Genomic DNA, 17,829 nt, shown 5'->3' on the forward strand with positions numbered 1-17,829 from the left:
CTCCAAGGACAGGTGAGCATCCTGGTGGGCCCACGACTTCGGTCTGGAACTGTCAGCCTTTGTGAATGGTGTTCCCTCCCCCAGACCCCAGTCCTCCCCTTTCCTCTGGTTTCTCCTCAACTGGAGAAGCCACCAGTCTCTAGGCAGAGGGAAGCACTCTCCCTCTCCCACTGAACTACCTGGGCCTGATTCCCACCCCTCAATACGTTAAGAAAGACCTGGGCCTGTCCTCCCTCAAGATACAGGATGGCCCTTCCCTATGTCTAGCCTGTTTCTCCTGCTGTGGAGCTAGAGGTAGAGACCAGGGTCCCCCAACAAGAGAGGAGTTAATGAATTACCCTTGCCCCCCTCCACTGGCACCCCACCCCGGGCTCCCAGGCCCTGAATGCGTTTGCTCTACCAGCCCCAATTGGCCCTCAGAGCCAGAATCTACCACCCCAGGCTCTGGGGCTGGAGCTGGATGCCCGTGTCATTAAGAGAGAGACTTTTATTATTCCCATAGGGAAGGGAGACACTGGGGATCACTAAACTACAGTGGTGCCTGGAAAATAAATTAAAACAGAAACGCATCAAAACAAAAGGGAGATTGGAGACACGGAGAGCAGCTGGGAGGCTGCGGTGGCAGGTGGGCCTGCCCAGGCAGGCAGGCTCTCCGAGGAGAAGGCCAAGTGGTCCCAGGCCTCAGCCAGCCCATTGCTTGTCCCTCTGTCAATGGCGGCCCCGGGCTTCAAGCCCTGTGGGGCCGTGACTCCAGGCCTCCCCGAAGCCTGGCCAGGGAGTGGCCAGAGTCCAGCTTGGGCCCACGCAGGGGCCTGGCCAGCAGCAAGCAGCACTCTGCCCTCGTGGGTTTGTGGTTGCCCACCCTAGTCATTGGAGGTGACATCGATGTCCTCCCCATTGGCCTGCTTCGTGGCGATGCGCCACCGGTTGATGTGATGGGAGCCCTTCTTCTTCTGCTCGGACTCAGGCCCTTCCTCCTCCAGCTTCTGCCGTTTGTACTTTGTCCTCCGGTTCTGGAACCACACCTTCACCTGGGCCAGGGAGGGAGGGGCACAGATGAGAAACTCGGGAGGCCCCCAGAGCAGCCACTGGGGCCTCAACACTCAGGCCGAGCTGAGAGCCTGACGGGAAGACTGAGGCTACATAGGGTTACGGCTCCCAGGCCGGGGGTCCCCTCTGGCCAGCTGCTCCCATGGGTCTAACATTCACAGAAGGGGATGGCAGGGCAGGAAGAGGACACAGTGGGCCAGAGAGAAGGGTGGTTTTCCTGTTCCTCTCAAACAAAGGGTCACAGAGCTGCTGCGCATCCTAGCTCCTCTAGCCCCAGCAAAGCCAAGCCAAGGTGGAGGAGTGCAGGCTCTGGAAGCTGGCAGACCTGGGACTCCACAAGTTTCTAGAGGAGAGATCATAATCGCTTCTTCACAGAGTGGATATGAGTAGTAAATGAGGGAGCCTATGACCCACTGCGTGGGTTCCCATGATCTCCCACAGGGCCTAAAGTGGACACCACCCCATGGGCCAGCCCCATGCTCTTTTCCATACAGAGAGGCAGAGTGGGCATGGTTTCATAACTAGGAGGTGGTGTTTATACCAACAGCAGTGCCTGGACAGCCAGACGACCCCTGGGGGCACAGAACCCGCTGCTAGAGACTCCAGCCTCACACACCACCGTGTGGTCTCCTTCTTCGGGGAGGCTTTCTTAGCAACCTCATGTAGCTCTCTCCCACCCCTCATCAGAGGCAGAGCTGTAGAGGCTGGAGCTGGGCAGGTGGGGGGCCTTGTCCCTCAGGTGCCAGCTCCTCAGGGTAATCCGAAATCCACCAGTGAGACCTCATTCTCCTTGGACAGACAAGGACAAGGAGGAAGCGGGTCTGAGGGCAGTGTTCTGCCCTTCATGGGCAGCTCTAGACCTTCTGTCCCCACAGCACTGGCTCCTGCAGCCCATCCAGATGTGGGAACAGGTCACACAAGGAACAGTCAGGAGAAGCCCAGGGGACAGAAGTGAGCTCCACTTTGAACCCAGGGAGCCCCCTATTCTGTGTCTGGCAGTAAGAGCCCTGGCAAGGTACGGGGTGGGGTTCAAACAGAAACTGGACAACTATCCTCCATGATGGAGGAGGCATGAGGCAGAGGGCAGGTCTATGGTTCTAAGCCATCTCCTCCAGGAAGCCTCTTTTCCCTCCTCCTCCAGCATCTGTTCAGTGTCCAGGACACAGCCCTTAATGTCCTCTCATGCATAATCTGGGAGGCTCATCCTGGCTCCTGGACTGGACTTAGTGCTTGTGGGCTGTGGAGGAAGCCTTCATGTCAGCTCTCCCTGACTCCATGGTTCTTTACTTGGCTTTGCAGAGTCAGGCCAGACCCAAACCATCTTCAGCGTTGGCAGGAGGATCCTGGGTAGATTCTCAGCTAAGTCCCTTCCCCCTCTGGGCTTCAGTCCTTCATGCATAGAAGAAATGTTCTGGGGACTCTTGCAGCGCCAGGGCACCTCTTGGATTCTTGCTCCAGAGGCCCCCTGGGGGAGGAGGTGCAGAGGGCAGGCTACAAGGCCCGGATGGTTTCCAGGAAATGACAGCACATTTAAAAGCAAGTGGATGTGGCCAACTGCAGCTGTGCAGACGGTGCTGCGTGGCAGAGTTGCGGGTGAGGAATGGTGGGTAGCCTCTTGGTTTTGGCAGCAGCAATGATGCTGAGGGGAGATCCTTGAACCCTGGGCAGGGCTGAGGGCAGGCCTCAGAAAGACTGCCAGGTCCAGCCCCTGCTCCCAGAGAACTGGGTAAAGCACAGGCCTTAGCCACAAGGCCAAGCAGTGCATCCAGAGGCAGGCCTGGCCCCTGTGCCCTGCAGATGGTTTCATGCCCAGGAGGTGCTGCCCCTACACCCTTCCCAGGCAGTCCTCTCTGTCCCACCTACCCCAGGACTTCCCCTCACTGCACCCTCTTGCCAGGACTCCACTGCGCCATCTGCCCTTGTTTGAGAGCACTGATTTTAGAGCACTGGCATGGGGATGGGGGCAGCTGGCACTCAGTGCCTGCAGAGCAGCCAGCCAGGGGCTGGAAAGCTGGCCCAGGAAGGGTTGGTGCCCGGCCTCGATGGATGGAGTGAGGGCAAGGGGATTCTCCCCTCATTTCCAAGCCCATAGCCTGCACATCTCACCTAGGCCGGCCATGGAGGATGGCGGAGGCTCTGGGCACAGGCTGCTGGACTCCAAGCCCACCTATCTTTGGGCGCAGGGCCACCTGGACCCTGGGTGGTTCTCAGCACAACCATTTGGCAGCAGTCTGGCCCCTGACCCCACCCTGGAGCCTGCTATGACTGTGCCAGTCAGTGGGCGGGTGAGCTCACCCTGCCTCCTGAGCGTGACTCAGGGCCAGATGCAGGGCCGGGGCGTCATTCCTGAGAAGCCCAAGTGGGCTGGCCGAAGGTGACTGTCAGGTGATGTGGGCAGTACCAGGGACTGAGGGCCCTTTTCTGTACCTTCCTCCTTCCACACGCATTTCCAAGTGTCCTTCAGGAAGGAGACTTACGGTCACATTGGCCTGCAGTGGAACGGGCCCAGCATGCTGCCCTCGACTAGCAACACTGGCTCAAAGAAGGAAAGCTTTGGATGGCAACTTCAGGCACAGGATAGGTCAGAGGCAGCTTCCTAGGGCACCCAAGTGAAAGGTGATTCTGAATATTTCCTCCATGAAAAATACTGGGGTCAAGTAGGCATCTCTCTAGAAGCAGGGACATAAACCCTCTCCCTGTGCAGCCTGGCCATCTTCCGGAGAACAGCCTTGGGCTGAGTGTCCAGATGCTGTTTACAAAGACTGCAATAACAGGGTGGTGCTTATGACTTCATGGCATTAATGGAAACGCCAGGATGCGCAAGGCTGGCACACTGTGATCACAACCAAAGAAAAATAAAATCTACACGCGGGGAAAAAAGACTAGAAGGAAATGTACCCAAAGTGTGGGTGATGTTTCTTTCTTCTTTCTACTTTTCTGAATTTTCCTTAATAGATTATTGATAATGGTAGTTATTTTTTACTTGGAAAAAGAAAAGGAACTGAGTTCTGAGTGTATTAGGAGATGAGAGTGACATTTCATGACCCCTCCAACCCAGCCAGGCAACTCTGGATCCTCCAGAGCCCCTTCCCTAGAAAACACAGGTCCTGGAAAGGAGCTGGGTCATATGGTATGGCTTGGAGGCTGGATCTGTCCTGCACATGCCTCCCCATCCCCAACACAAACACACTACTCACCTCTCTCTAAGCCCCAAGGTACAGTTGGAATGTTGGCTGGAGGATCCCTTGCCCACTCTGACCTCTCTGTTGTAGCAAGAAGTCCCTTGTGGTCTCCTAAGTCCTCACTTCACTGAACGTCTCAGTTTCTCAGAGGCCAGATCCTTCCAAAAGTCTCCATTCTCCTGACCTACCTACCCTGGAATACTCTCCTTAGCCTTCAAGACCCTGTCCTGATGTTCCTTAATGGTCCTGCCCCATCACCTGCCTGTAGTTCCTTAGTACCTCTTCCCAGTCTCAGTCACAGTGACCCCCACTGTGCACTAATTTATTTATTTACATCTGTCTCCTCACCAGACTATGAGACTGGAGAGCCAAACTGGTATGTTAGTCCCAGTGCCCTGCCCAGAGGACATGTTCCATGTATAGTCATCTAGCTGGACAAGCCTATGCTCTAGGCAAGAGGTACCTGGGCCAGACCTGGAAAACAGGAGAAAATGAATAGAAGAGGGGTAGAATTCTAATCAGCAAAGGCTTTGAGAAGTGCTTAGTGATGGAGAGACAGGATCTTTTTCTTAGTTTTGTGGACACTTTTTCAAGAGGGCCAGTTTTTAATATTCCACATGGTAAATTGGATTGGCCACTTTTAGGGGAAGTTGGAGGAGGGAGACCTACTGCTGGGCAGAAGAAGGGCTGGCTTGAGTCAGGCAGAATGAAGAAGGTGAAACGGCTATGGATGAATGAATGTAGCAATTTGCTAGAGGATTGATCAATGTATGCACTAATGAATGAAGACATGCATGCAAGAACAAAGGGAAAAATGAACTAACAAACAAGCAAACTACAGCTCCAGCCGATATTTCAGAACTAATCAGACTTTACTTTGGAATAATCTGCTATTTTGAATGAACGAGGTCTGGACCCCTTCTTTTTCACCACTCCTGCAAATGGAAAGGTCTGTGGCTCCAGGCCCCTGCACACTTTCAGGTGAATAAGTGTCCTGTCTTCAAAGATTTCAAATATCCCAGAATGGACAGGAGCCTGGAGACATCAGTCAAATCACCCCTCAGCCTACTCTCTTCCCTGGGGACCCATTTCCTATCATTTGATCATGTGGGCTGTTCCCACTCTCAAGGTCAAGCCTAATGCCATGCTAAGTTCAACCTTCACCTCAGTAAGCTGAGGTCACCTCCAGCTCCCCACCAACCATAACCATAATCTCCCTAAGCCTCCCTGTCTCCTCCTCTTTCAGCCCAGCCTGGACCCTTCCTCTCTCTCTCTCTCAGGGAGACATCATAAGATTCACCTCAGGACATGTTGGTCCCAACTCCTCACAGAATCACTCTAATCTCCTTTATCTCCCCCTCATCCTCCCACACAGGACTCCTGGAACATGAGATGCAGAAGTTCTTGAAGAAAAGCCAAGACTTAGAGAAGAGATGTGGACACACCGTGAGCTAGGAACAAATGTCTCTTGATTTTTTCCTAAAATTCAGGTCACTTGGATATCCCTCTCTTATCTATCCCTCTAAGGCAGAACATTCCAGAGCAGGAAAGGACCCTCCAAATCCTCCTTTCCATGCCTCTGAGGGGAAAAAGCCATAGGCAGGTGACCGTAACTGCTGCCTCCCAAGATCTCCCTGCCCTTGGGCTCCAAGATGGTGGCTGGTCTTGACAGCTCCTGCTCTATCTTCATCTGCTTGCCTCAAACCCTGCCCTTCTTTCCCTCCAACCTAGGATCCTAGGCATCCCCCCAAGCCTTCCAGGTCTGAGGCCTCCTGGAGCCATCTTCTCAAGCATTTCTATCCTGACACCCCTCAGCCCACAGCTGTGACCTCAAAGGGGACCCTAGTCATTCTTCCTGTGCACATTTCACAAGTGTGCAAGCTTTGCACTTAGCCTTCATCACTCAGTGAGGAATCTTCAAAGCCACAGACCACGTTTCTGTACCCTTTGCCCTCACCGCTCAGCTAAACTCTAACCCAGGCAAGGTCAAGAAACACCTGCTGATCTGTTCAGAGCAGTAGGAGTAGCTGGAAACACTGACCAGTTGATCAGCCTGGAGCAACCAGGTGCTTTCTCTCACTCCCCCTAAAACTAACTTACCCCTACCCCCGACACACACACACACACACAGAAGCATGCAAGCTGCACTCCATGTCATGTGACTGCCTAATGGCATCTAATGTGTACCTATGCTATCATCTGACCTTTGGGCATCAATCACATAAAGCCCGTTGGTGCCCCACGTGGTAGGCAGACACATGTTGCGCACACCCATTACACACACTCATTAAACTTGAGCCTCTGCAATGACCCAGGCCCAGGTCTGCCCAACCAGCCACCAGGACTGAAGCTTACACTGGTACCTTCCTGATCATACTCCAGGGCGGCACCGAAGCAGTGAGGAACAAGTCATTAGAACCTGAAGGGAGAACTAGCCCTTGCCCAGGTTTCTTCCCTCATCTCCTAGATTGAGGCACTGGCCATCCCAGCATGAATACCCCACTCCCACTAAACACACAGAGTCACCCAGGTTGCCCACCTCCTAGCACCTGGCTAAAGCTTGGGGAGTGCACAGACTTCTGAGGTCTGGATTAAGAGCTCATTCACACACTGATCTGAGTAACCCGCCAAGAAGTTTTATCCACAAACTGGTATATGCATAATCTAAATCAACAATCAGCTGTGAAAGTACAAGGGAAAGATAGGAGAGGGATAGGGAGGGAGCAGTGACAGCAGAGAGCAAGGGGAATGACTGACAAAGTTAGTGTGTGTTTGTATGGGCAAAGAGAAATGTGCTCATTAATTCAATACATGTTTATTGAGCATCTACTCCATCCCAGGCACTGAGCTGGGTCCTGTGAGAAATAGACAGGCTTGGCCTCTGCCTCCCAGAGCTAAGATGCTTAGGCCTATTATTCATCACGATCACCCAAAGAACTGTTTTTAAACTTTTTCCTGCACCCTATCCTGGACTTCCTAAGGGAATCTCCTGGGTGAAGCCCAGGAATCTGTATTTTAAGATCTCCCTGAGAGATACATGCTGCTGGTCTACAGATTGATGTTTGGACATGGCAGATAATTAAGTAATAACAAATTTGATGCATATTATGATAGGCAGGGGTTGTGCAGTGAGCTCTGAGAATGTGGAGGAGGGAGTACACAGAAACACAGAGAAGTAGAATGTAGAGGGAGCCACAGAAACTCAGGACTAGAAAAAACCCTGGAATTTGTGTCATTCAATCTCACAGATACAGAAACTGAGGCCCAGACCCAGAGAGAAGACAAAGCCAGAGCCAATGAGGTAATAGATAACCATTACCAGACATATGAATATACTGTTTGTCAGTTGCGAAATAGCTCTATGGAGATGAAGTTTGAGATGAATGGTGGACACACAGAAGGTAAAACAGATGACAAAGATAATGAACAAATGGGTAAATAGTTCTTATTGTTAGGAAGAACGTATAATTAATAGAAAATCGGAAACATAAATTAGCCAGTTTTGGGAGGCAGTTTAATGAGAGCAGACAGAAGTATATGGCGAGATGTAAAACAGCTACGGGGAGGGACAGATTAAAGAGCTCTGAGAGACAGATACAGATATTAACAGTAGAAATGCATGGCAGGGGGGCTGATGGGGGTGACTGATGCTTGACAAATAGCTGATAGCTGGAAATGACAGGTAAGCTTGCCTGGTAAGTACCAAGAGGCAGATAGAGAAGTAGCTAATTATGTAGCCTGGCTCCGTATGATAAGTTATGAGGGCAACAGAAAGGCAATGTTGATGATGGAAACTGCATAAGGGAGGAAGAACGCTGGACTAAGAGGACACACAGGTTTGGATCTTCTTATGCTACTAATCTGACATACTACCTTAAAGGGAAGGGACTAGGGATGGGGATTAATATTATTTGAGCTCATATGAGGTACCTTTAATCATTAAACAACTATTTTCTCAATGAGGAAACCAGAGCTCAGAGAGGTTAAGTGACTTGCCCAGGGTTACACAGTAAGTTAGCAGGGAGGCAGGTATTTAAAATCGTGTTTGCCCACCTGGGAAGCTCTGCCCACTCCATCTCTCCATCTCAGGGTCTTCACCTGGAAGGACAGGCTGCCACGGGAGGTTCCTCAGGCTCAAACCTCCCCTCATTCTTTTTGTTGTACCATATGCAAAAAGCAGCTCATTTACAGACGGGGAAAAGATTAGCCCTGAGTTTTGATAGTTAATGAAGCTGGATACATTTGTGTTATTCTATCTGGTTTTGTTTTAAATATATGTTTGAAATGTCTCATAATAAAAATGAAAGAAACAATCAGTCCATTTACTAACTGGCATTGTTAGGAGCAAATATTGACAGGCAGCTAGGTTCAGTTTGAAAGAGAGTTAATTAAAAATGCTCTCACTGAGCTAAAAAATTGAAAGTTTAAAAACAATGACATTATTTCAACAAGTGTTAATCTGTGGGTGGAAGGATTAAAAACCATTTTTGTTTTCTTACACTTCTGCAATTAAAATTTAATAAATACTACTTTTTAAATGAAGTTAATTATAAACACCATTCTTAAACTGACACCTTGTTTCAAACAATAATTTTAAAACACTGCCAGGAGGGAAAAGGGAGTCTTATTTTATTAACTTATTTTTTAGAACACATCTTTCTTTGAAACGTTTTTAAAATTAACTGTCGTAAGCTTTTTCCCTGCAGTTAGAACAGCCCAGCTAGTACGTCTGAAAACGCACGGGTCCTGCCTCCGACCCATGAGCGATTTGTAGATTAAGTGGGGCATCAGACAGATATGACGACAACAGATGCCAAAATGCCACCGAAGGAGGAGAGGGTAAGGTCCGCCGAAGAAAGCTGGGGATGAAGTTTGGGTCTGGGCTCCCTCACTAAGCCCCCTTCCTACTCTGGCTGCTAAAGGGAGGCTCCGGCTGCCCCCATGCCGGGCATCTTCTCACTGCCCGGGACTTGGGAGGGGACGGTGGTGTAGTAGGGTCGAGACTAGGAGGAAAGGGGAGCGGAAGGTGAAAAGTCAGCCGGGAGGTAGCTGGGAGACCGCGGAGCCGGCCTCTCGCAACTCTGGGAGCTGGCCGGCACGCAGAAACTGAAATCCACCTCCAGGGCAGCAGCTAGGCTGAGGGTCGCTGAGCCCCACTCCAACACGTCGGACCTGGGTGGACCAAGAGCTTATGCAGTGATCCCAGGCAGCATTTATTTATGGCAAAGTCTACTTATACAATGAACCCAAATCCACCTCCCTATAACTTTCATCTAATTCTTCAATTTTTTTCCTTAAATTAATGATCAGTTACAAAAACACTACACGGTAATTGTTAACTTCACTCAGTTCAAGCCCAGACGCCGTTGGAGTTTATTCCTTCTCCCATTCGACAGCCTTTCCAGTGATTCAGAGCAGCCCCTGCGTACCCGGGGTCTATTTCCCACCATGCCCAGGCCCCTCAGATGCTCTGCGCGCGCACACCGTGGCTTCCACAGCCCTACCAGCCGGTCTGGGCCGGATCAGAGCAACCCTTGGGCCCCAAGCAGGGGCTGGCCCCTCCCTGGTTAAGCCCCTTTGTTGGTAGTCTGAGGACACCTGGGCTTTCTACCCAGACGCTCCTGGCTGGTGGGCAGCCAAGGCCCCGCCAATTTTGCCCAGGAACAGCAGCAAAGACAGTGCAGATTGGCTCCCCGCAGGACTGTGAGCGCCCCGACACAGTGGCGGGAAAAGGGCTGCAGGAATGCCAGGGCTGGGGCCAGCTCCAGTGGCCTCGGTGCTGCCTGCGCTGCCCGCTCCCGAGGCGACCCGCTTCCTCCAGGGAACCTGGTCCCCACGTGAGGAGCTTTGGGAGCCGGGCTCGGAATACAGTTTGCATTTACTCTGCCTCCTGCTAGGTCTTTAGCGCTTGACAAAAGTCCTGCAGCCCTCGCAGGCTGCACGCAGTCTCGAGGAAGGGGCTCTAAAGACGGGCTTGACCGCAGCGCCGAGGGGAATGGGGGCCTCTTGGAACCCAGCAGGGCTGGGCTGGGGCGGGCTCAGGGCCTCTCCTGCACCCGCGCACCTTCACCTCCACCCGGGCTCCGGGCGCAGGGCAGGCCGCGACCGGGGGTGATTACCTGCGTCTCGGAGAGGCTGAGACTGCCGGCCAGCTGCTTCCGCTCGGCGCCCACCACGTAGTGGTTCTTCTCGAAGGCGCGCTCCAGCCGCAGCAGCTGCGAGGGCGAGAAGGCCGTGCGGATCCGCTTGGGCTTGCGTGCGAAGGGGCCGTGCAGAAGCAGCCCGTCCTGGGGCACGTCGCTGGCTGCGGCCCCGCCGCCGACGGCAACACACGCAGGTACAGACAGAGAGAAGGGGCGCCGTGAGCCGGGGCCCAACAGAGCCTGGCCTCACGCCCTGCTCCCAAGCGCCCTGCCCTCTCCATTCCTTGACACGCACACACACGCCATTTCTCCCTTTGCCCTTTTGCCGCCCCTTCCCTAAGTCCACTCCCCTCCCCAACACCTCCCCACACTCGAGAGCCACTCCGCGGGGGGACGCGGGGAATAACAGCGCTCCAGATCCCTCTGTTAGGCCAAGAGATGGGTCCAGGCCGGACGAGGCGTGGACCCACATCCACAATGCCTGAGGCAGCGGAAGAGGCCAAGGGGTGGGGAAGAAAAGTCCATGGCGCGCTCTTTCTCCGCCCTTTCCCAGAGGCGCTGCCCTGGCCGCCAGCCCCAACGATTTGCTTTCAGTTAACTGGTCGCAAAGCATCTCCCTCCAAGAGGACCCAGGGTAGAGGCAGGGCTGGGGGCCAGGAAGGTGATAAGGTGAGCAGCGGGGTGCTAGGCACACCTTTGCCAAACACAGATTCAAGAACTAGAAGGTACCCAAGGAGCAATCCCTTCACACCTGCTTGCACTAGTCTTGCAGCTGAATGCTCAGGCTACTAGCTCATTAAAAACTCCTGCCAGCAGGTTCTAGCTCTGTCTTTCAGGGGGTATAAATAGGCCAGTGGCGGTCAGTGGTCCAGGCAGCACCTGGAAGTGGAAAGTCGGGCTCCTTCTTCGCCTTTCTCCACCTCTCTCTCCCCCAGGCCTTGGCTGTCTAGAGACCCAGCCTCTAGGGTAAGCCCCCAAACCCCTACCCCAACACACACACTGGAGACTCCAAGTACTGTCTGGTGGGAAAAGCTTCATCCCTGCTTCATCCCTGAATAGTCCCTTGCTAAAGAAACGTGTATAAATATCTAGATGTCATCTTTCTCTCTAATATATATAGATATAGATATATTGGTTTCTGCATGGGCGTGTGTAAATATATGTTCCAGCCTCCCTACTGTCTTTTCTCCTATCTACTGTATAGGATTTTTAGAGTGTGACTGTCCCTTAGCAAATGTTGGCCAGCATAGGGACTCAGCTCCCACATGCAGGAGGAAGGGATAACACTGGACTGGATGAAGCTGGGGTAGGGGAGATGGGGTCAGAAACTATCAATGCCAAAACAAGCCTCTACCCACAGCCCCTTTTTCAATGAACTCCCCACTAGGCCCTCACACAATCTCTGGCTTGGTTGCACATGCTAACAGACTCAAAACAGGCCCTGACAAAATCACCTATGGATTCTCATGTAAGGGCACATAACAGCCTCCTGATGCACCAACAACTGGATTATTTTGACAGAATTAGCTGTTGGGATTGACTGATCCAATTAATTTCTTCAGAGATGGCTACTAGTTGGACTTGATTTGACCTGTTGCTTTGCTCTAAGACAATCACCTGGATAATTCAGTTAACATCTCCCATCTCTGGAAACATCTATGTAAGTGAATCAAAAGCACATAATTGAGATGCTGTAGCTAAAACTCTCCAGGTAACTGTTCTTGTCCCTCTGTTGGCGGAAACTCCCTGACCTTACTTCCTTCAAGTCTCTGGGCTTTGGTTACCTAAACAGGCCAAGTTTTTGCTGGAGTTTTCTGTGGAACAGAGTTGCTAGGACCGCAGGGCTAATGCCTGGGAGAGGTCAGTCAATAATCTCCAGTCACCTTATCAATTTCAACTGGTTGGATCTGTGCGGCCACAAAAAAGGTGGGACCACATCACAGGGAGATGGATGAGGGACACCCCATTTGATTATTCAAGTGGGGGCAGATCTAGGGCCCTCAGGTCCGACTGAAGGAAGAGAAGTTTGACTTGGGATAGTGAATAGACAGATGGTTAGGGGAGGTGGTCTGGCAGAGATGAGTAAAGGGCAGAAAAATATGGAGCCTGCTCCAGGTGGGGAATAAGTAAGATTAAAGTCTCTGGGGTGGGGCCAGTGAGGTAGGCCAGGGAAAGGTGGGTGGAAAGCAAATGCTTCTTGTTAACGTTAATAACTTGCTTCAAAAAACAACATGGTTATGAACCTGGGTGAAGTCCCAACAGTGGTTTCCTCTGGACAAATGAACCAGAGAGGGAGAGAGAAAGCCTAGCTCATCCCAGCATTGGCAGGGTTTGGCCTCAGATGCTGGGCTGGCCCAGGTTGGTCGGAAGTGAGGCTGCAGTGTGGAAAGCCCCGTAAGTGTGTATGAATAGGATGCAGAGGTGTGAAGGGCAGTGTGGGGCTGAGGAAGCAGGTTTGCAGTCTGCCCCAGTGTCTGTGACTTAGTGATTATTTTGTAATTCTGTGGTATAGGTCAGTCACCTGTGTGGTGGAGTGCTCTGTGTTTGTCTTTATAAACCCAGATGAGAGGATGAAGGCAACAAGCTTCTGTCCCAACATACATGCCCCTTTGCCTCAAGTCTGGTTATTTTAGGGGGATGCTAGGTTGCTTTGGGTCTACCTTACTGAGAAAATGGCCCCAGGTCATTGTCATGTCCAGTTGTGGTAGGTAGCATGTGTCCTAAAGGGTATATTCACATGCATGTGCAAAAACACAGGGGTCCTTCTAACCCTATCACAGAGAAGCAGGAGACTGCAGGATGAGTCAAGATGCTAAGTGATGACAGGTTATTTGATTCCAAAAGAATAAGGACGTTTCTCTGTTAGAAAGAGGATGTTTAGTACAACACCAAACATCCTGAGAAACAGATCAATTGCAACATGTTTCTGCAAAGACAAGGGTGATGCCTTAGGTGCACAGGTACCTGTACCGCCACCCCCCCGCCCGCCCACGACCTGTGGGAAGGAGGCCTGAACCACCCCTACCAGGGGTTCAGTTTTCCTTGCCTGGACCACAAGGGCAGAACAAACTTGGGGCTGGGGTGCGGCCTGTTTGGACGCAGTAATTCCGGGCTGTGAGAACGGGCTGTCAGTTTCGGACTAGGACAGTTAGCAAAGTGGAAAGGGACTGGTATAGCCGTCCCTGGAGCTAGGGAAATGAATACCCCTCTCCCCGCTGCTTCCCTACCCCTCCGATTTTTCTACAGCCACTCTTTTAGGGCCCCTTCAAGGCAATGGCTGGGAACTAGCACAAGAGACTCCCAGGAATGAGGCGGCTGGAGGTGGGAGCTAGGGATCCGAAGCACCCGGGGTCCGAGCTGCAGTCTTCGAGCCGCAGTCTTCGCTGGAGAGGCCGCCGCCGGCCAGGGGCTCAGGGCCGGACGGCTGGGCGGAGGGCCCTAGGGCTAGGAGAGGGAGAGGCAGGACAGAAGGCGGAGATAACCTCATTCTCCGTCCTCCTGCCAGAACAAAGGCGACCTTAGAAGCTCTGGCCCATTGTAGTTGCGGGTCCCGGGGGACTGGGTCTCCACAGCCCCCTCCAGGCGTTGCTCCTAGACGCGGAAAGTTCCTGATCTCGGGAAAACAGTACCGAAATGTGGCCCACTCCTGGTCTTCACCGGCTCCTCCCCTTCGGTCCTCGCGAGCGGCCCCGACCTTCGGGGTCCTGGACGATTCCGCATTCGCTTTTCCCCTTCCAGCGCCTGGGTTAGCGGAGACGCCGCTTCCCCGCGCGCCGGGACCGCGCCGCCCAAGCGCTGCGCACAGAGCGCAGACATGTTTCTTTTCGTTCGTGTGGGGTTTCGTTTGTTGCATTAAAACGGGGCTGAAATGAGCATCGCTGAGACCCGGTTCTCTAGAAAACGCGGCGCCGGAGGGCCCGAGACGGCTCGGCTCCCGGCCCAGAGGCCTGGCCGGGACTGGAGGGCGTAGAGCCGCCGGGGAGCGCATCCGTCTGCAGCAGCGACGATGGACCGCGAAGCCACAGTGCTTCAGGGTTCGAAAAGTCCTTCAGTGCCCAACGGATTTCCGGGTCCGAAAATGCAGCCACACTTGGCTCCATCTCTGCGTCCAGACTCGGTTCTTGAGGGAAAAATCCAACTGTTTGTGCAACTCGATAACGTACCCGCTGGGACTGATGGCTCAGGAAGCGGCGGCAGTTTCCAAGAGGGTTTTGCGGAGGATTTATCCGCCTCGCCTGACTGGAGACGCTCAGAGCCGGAGCTGGATTTCTCTCGAGGCGCCCCCGGCCCTCGGCGCCCGGAGGCAGGAACCGCGGTGCGGAGGGCGTCAGAGGCTGGATTCGAAGCCGAGGGTGCGGCCCAGGATGCCGCCTCCGGACAAGCTGAACCGCTGGAGGCCACAGGACTTAGGAGCGGCCCCGCCCTCTCCTCCGAGACCCTATCCCTCCACCAGCCTCCAACCCTCCAGCCCCTCGGCCTGGGCGGCCCGCGGGCTCACACACCGCCCCAACAACTACTCGGCCCCTGGGCGCCAGGTTTCGAGACCCAGGCTTCGGATCGAGCCCACGGAGGACCAGGGTAGATCGCTCAATTTTGAAGACATCCTCATGTTATCAGTAAACATTTATTTTTAAGTGGCAGAAACTCTTGCCCAAGGCAGATGACATTGTAGCATTTTTGTTTTTTCGGATTTGGATTTGGGCAAGTCTTTGAAATCTTCAAAGAGGAGGCAAGGCTGCCCACAACAATTCTTATTCTAGTAATTACATTCTCTGGTTTTGTGGGATCTGCCAGGTCAGCATCTATTGGCCAGGTGAGACTGAAAAAATTGCCTGACAAATCGGGACCCAGGAAAGCGGTTTTCTGTGAAAGTCAAAGTGTCAAGAGATAATTTTCATTTTATTATCTAAATAACTGTGTCAAACATCTAATTGACTGTAGACCTAGACTACAGACCGTCACATTAGCTCCCGGAGCCGAAGCTCCAGCCATATCCCTTTCATTTGTTTCTCTAAAAGCCGGGTTACCTAGCTCTGAGCCATAGACCCTTCTCACAAGGCTGTGGTCTGGTCTATACTAACAAAATAAAACTGGAAACTAAAGTGATGCCTGTACAAATCAAGGCCACTCTTTAAAATAAAATTTAAAAAAAAGAAAAAAAAAGAAACCAAACTCCAACAAATTTCAAGGAAGAAAACGAACTCCAACAAATGCAACTCTCTTTTCTCCGGGAAAGACAAATAATTGAAACGTGTGTGTGTGTGTGTGTGTGTGTGTGTGTGTGTGTAGGGCCAGTGGAGGATCTTTATTAGCAAGCCGATTGCTGGATGCAAACTCCGGGGTTCGGACTGGCTACGACCTTAAAAGCCCTCTGCCCCCGCCCCCTGCCCGGGAAAACTGTCCTCGGTACTCCAGGAGCCGGGTGGGCTCCCTCCTGAAGGCGGCGAGCAACGGCGGAAGCCAGTTTGCTTACTGCAAACCTTCCCCACCTTGGGTAGGCTAGAGGCACGTGTGACTTGGAGAAGTCGGGCCAAGGTTGCCGAGAAACATCCCAAGACAGCCGGGCCCTCCACACTGAACATTAACTCTCCGATTCGCCCTCCCTGCTGCCCTTGCTTCCCACAGAGCTGGGGCACGCGGATGGACTTTCCCCCGCCCGGACGCGCCAGCGAAGGCTGAGGTCTGGGGGGTGGTGGTGGACGTGCGAGCGAAGCGTGGTGCGAGGTCAAGCCGGGTGGAGGGAGAACGGGAGGACTTGTACTCTGGGCTGAGACTGGCTCAGCCGGGTGAGAGAATTGGGCAGGCAGTGGCGAGGGCCAGCAGAGGCTCCGAGGACGCGCCTAGGCTTGCGTCCGAACTGGTATATTTTCTAGAAAAGCTTGGAGGTCTCCACCTGCTTTCTTGGGAGGGAGACCAACGCGGCGGAGGCGCGGGTGGATCCCGCACGGCTCTTCCCTGCCTGGGAATCTACCTCCGCGGACCTGCAGCCTTCCCAGCAGTAACTTCTAAACAGCCCCGCGCGCCCCCGAGCCTCCCCCGCATCGCCGCAGCACAGGCGCCGGCCGGCCGCCTCGGCGGGCACAGCGTGGACACTCACCCTGGAAGCGGTGGCCGAAGAAGCGGTTCCGCAGGACCCAGGGGTAGAAATGGAGAGGGTCCCGGTGCTGGGCGCCGAAGAAGGAGTGCGGGGGCTGCAGCGGGGAGGCGCCCAGCTGGTGCGCCGGATGCACGGTCAGCGCGGGGTGGTTCATGGCCTCGGGGAACACGAGCTCGGGCCCACCGTAGAGCGAGCGGCCCGCGCCCGCGGCGGCCGCGGCAGGGAAGCCACTCACGAAGGCCGCCTCGGCCGCGCTGGGGTGAGGGTAGTTGAGCGCCGTGGGCCGGAGCGGTTCCTCGGAGGCGGCCGCCGCCAGGAGATGGGAGCCCGCGCCCCCGCCGCCAGTGCCCCCGCCGGTGCCGCCGTCCTTGGCCACCAAGGACTCTATGGTAAAGCCGCGCTTGGCCGCGGGCTGGAACATGGTCGCAGCCGCGGGAGCTGTGCGAGGCAGCCGGGCTCTGGGGAGCGCTCCGCGTCCTGGCGCCGCCGCCGTGCGGGGTGTGCACCCAGCCAGGCACATGCACACCCGCCCGCACCCCTCACCTCCCCCGCCCGCCCGCTCGCGCTCGGCCCCCGCGGGCGAGCCAGGCGCGGAGCGGCGAGGGGTGTGTGAGCGAGCGACCGCGGGGTCCGGCCACAGCGTACAGCCAGGCGCGGCGGCTGCTGCGGCAGAGCGGGCAGATCCAGGCGCCCGCACAGGCGCGGGCTCCGTGCTAGGCTGCGAGCTGCCGGTAAGGCCCGAGGGCTGAGCTCGTCTCCCTCCTTTCGGAGTCCCGCTGGGACCGACCCCAGCCCCCGGTGTCCCCGCACTGCCCTGCCCGGCCCTGGCAGCCCAGCGCTGCGAGGCGCGAGTTAGCGGGCACCTGCCCCGCGCTCGCCCATTGGCCGCCGCTCACCTGCCCCAAGGTGGGGGGCGGGGCGGGGCGGGGCGAGGGACGGCGGGTGGGGAGGGAGCCCGCAGTCGGAGGCAAAAGCCGGACTGGAGCCTTCGCGGGGAGATCCAGGCCTCCTCCTACCCTTGCCACTGGCTTCTCCTCGCGACTCCGCCTTTTAGCTGAGTCTGGTGGCCGCTGCCGCCGTCTCAACCCACGCGGGAGCCGAAGAAGGCGTCCGAAGGGCTTGGGGCTAAACTCCAACCATCCCCTCCCCGGTGTGTAGCTCAGCCTAACTCTCCCATTCGTCCCGGGATGTCGTTTCAGTTCTCAGAGAACTTGGATCCGAGCGGAGGGTGGATGTTTGGGGTCCAACACATTGGTTTTCCCGAAAACCAGCTCTGTGTCCCCCTGCTCTCCGGGACTCTCCCACTCACCCACTATCGGCCTCCCGGGCCGCGGTCTGGAGCTGCGACCTTGTTCCT

General features: G+C 54.6%; 1 protein-coding gene across 2 annotated transcripts; it reads right to left on the reverse strand.

The window, feature by feature from the left end:
- Positions 1-469: 469 nt before the first annotated feature.
- On the reverse strand, positions 470-17,372 carry EMX1 (empty spiracles homeobox 1). 2 transcript variants are annotated; one of them, XM_032177358.2, is made up of 3 exons: positions 16,473-17,372; positions 10,352-10,536; positions 470-1,031 (listed from the first exon to the last, which is right to left on the reverse strand). In XM_032177358.2, exons 1-3 carry the CDS (start codon positions 16,990-16,992, stop codon positions 864-866), a joined length of 873 nt encoding a protein of 290 aa, XP_032033249.1. In that variant the 5' UTR covers positions 16,993-17,372; the 3' UTR covers positions 470-863. The 2 variants fall into 2 exon arrangements, with proteins under 2 accessions (XP_032033249.1, XP_032033250.1); XM_032177359.2 differs by lacking the exon at positions 470-1,031 and adding an exon at positions 7,725-9,404.
- Positions 17,373-17,829: the final 457 nt, after the last annotated feature.

This window comes from Hylobates moloch, unplaced genomic scaffold (genome assembly GCF_009828535.3).
Source record: "Hylobates moloch isolate HMO894 unplaced genomic scaffold, HMol_V3 SCAFFOLD_15, whole genome shotgun sequence".
NCBI classification, from domain to species: Eukaryota; Metazoa; Chordata; class Mammalia; order Primates; family Hylobatidae; genus Hylobates; species Hylobates moloch.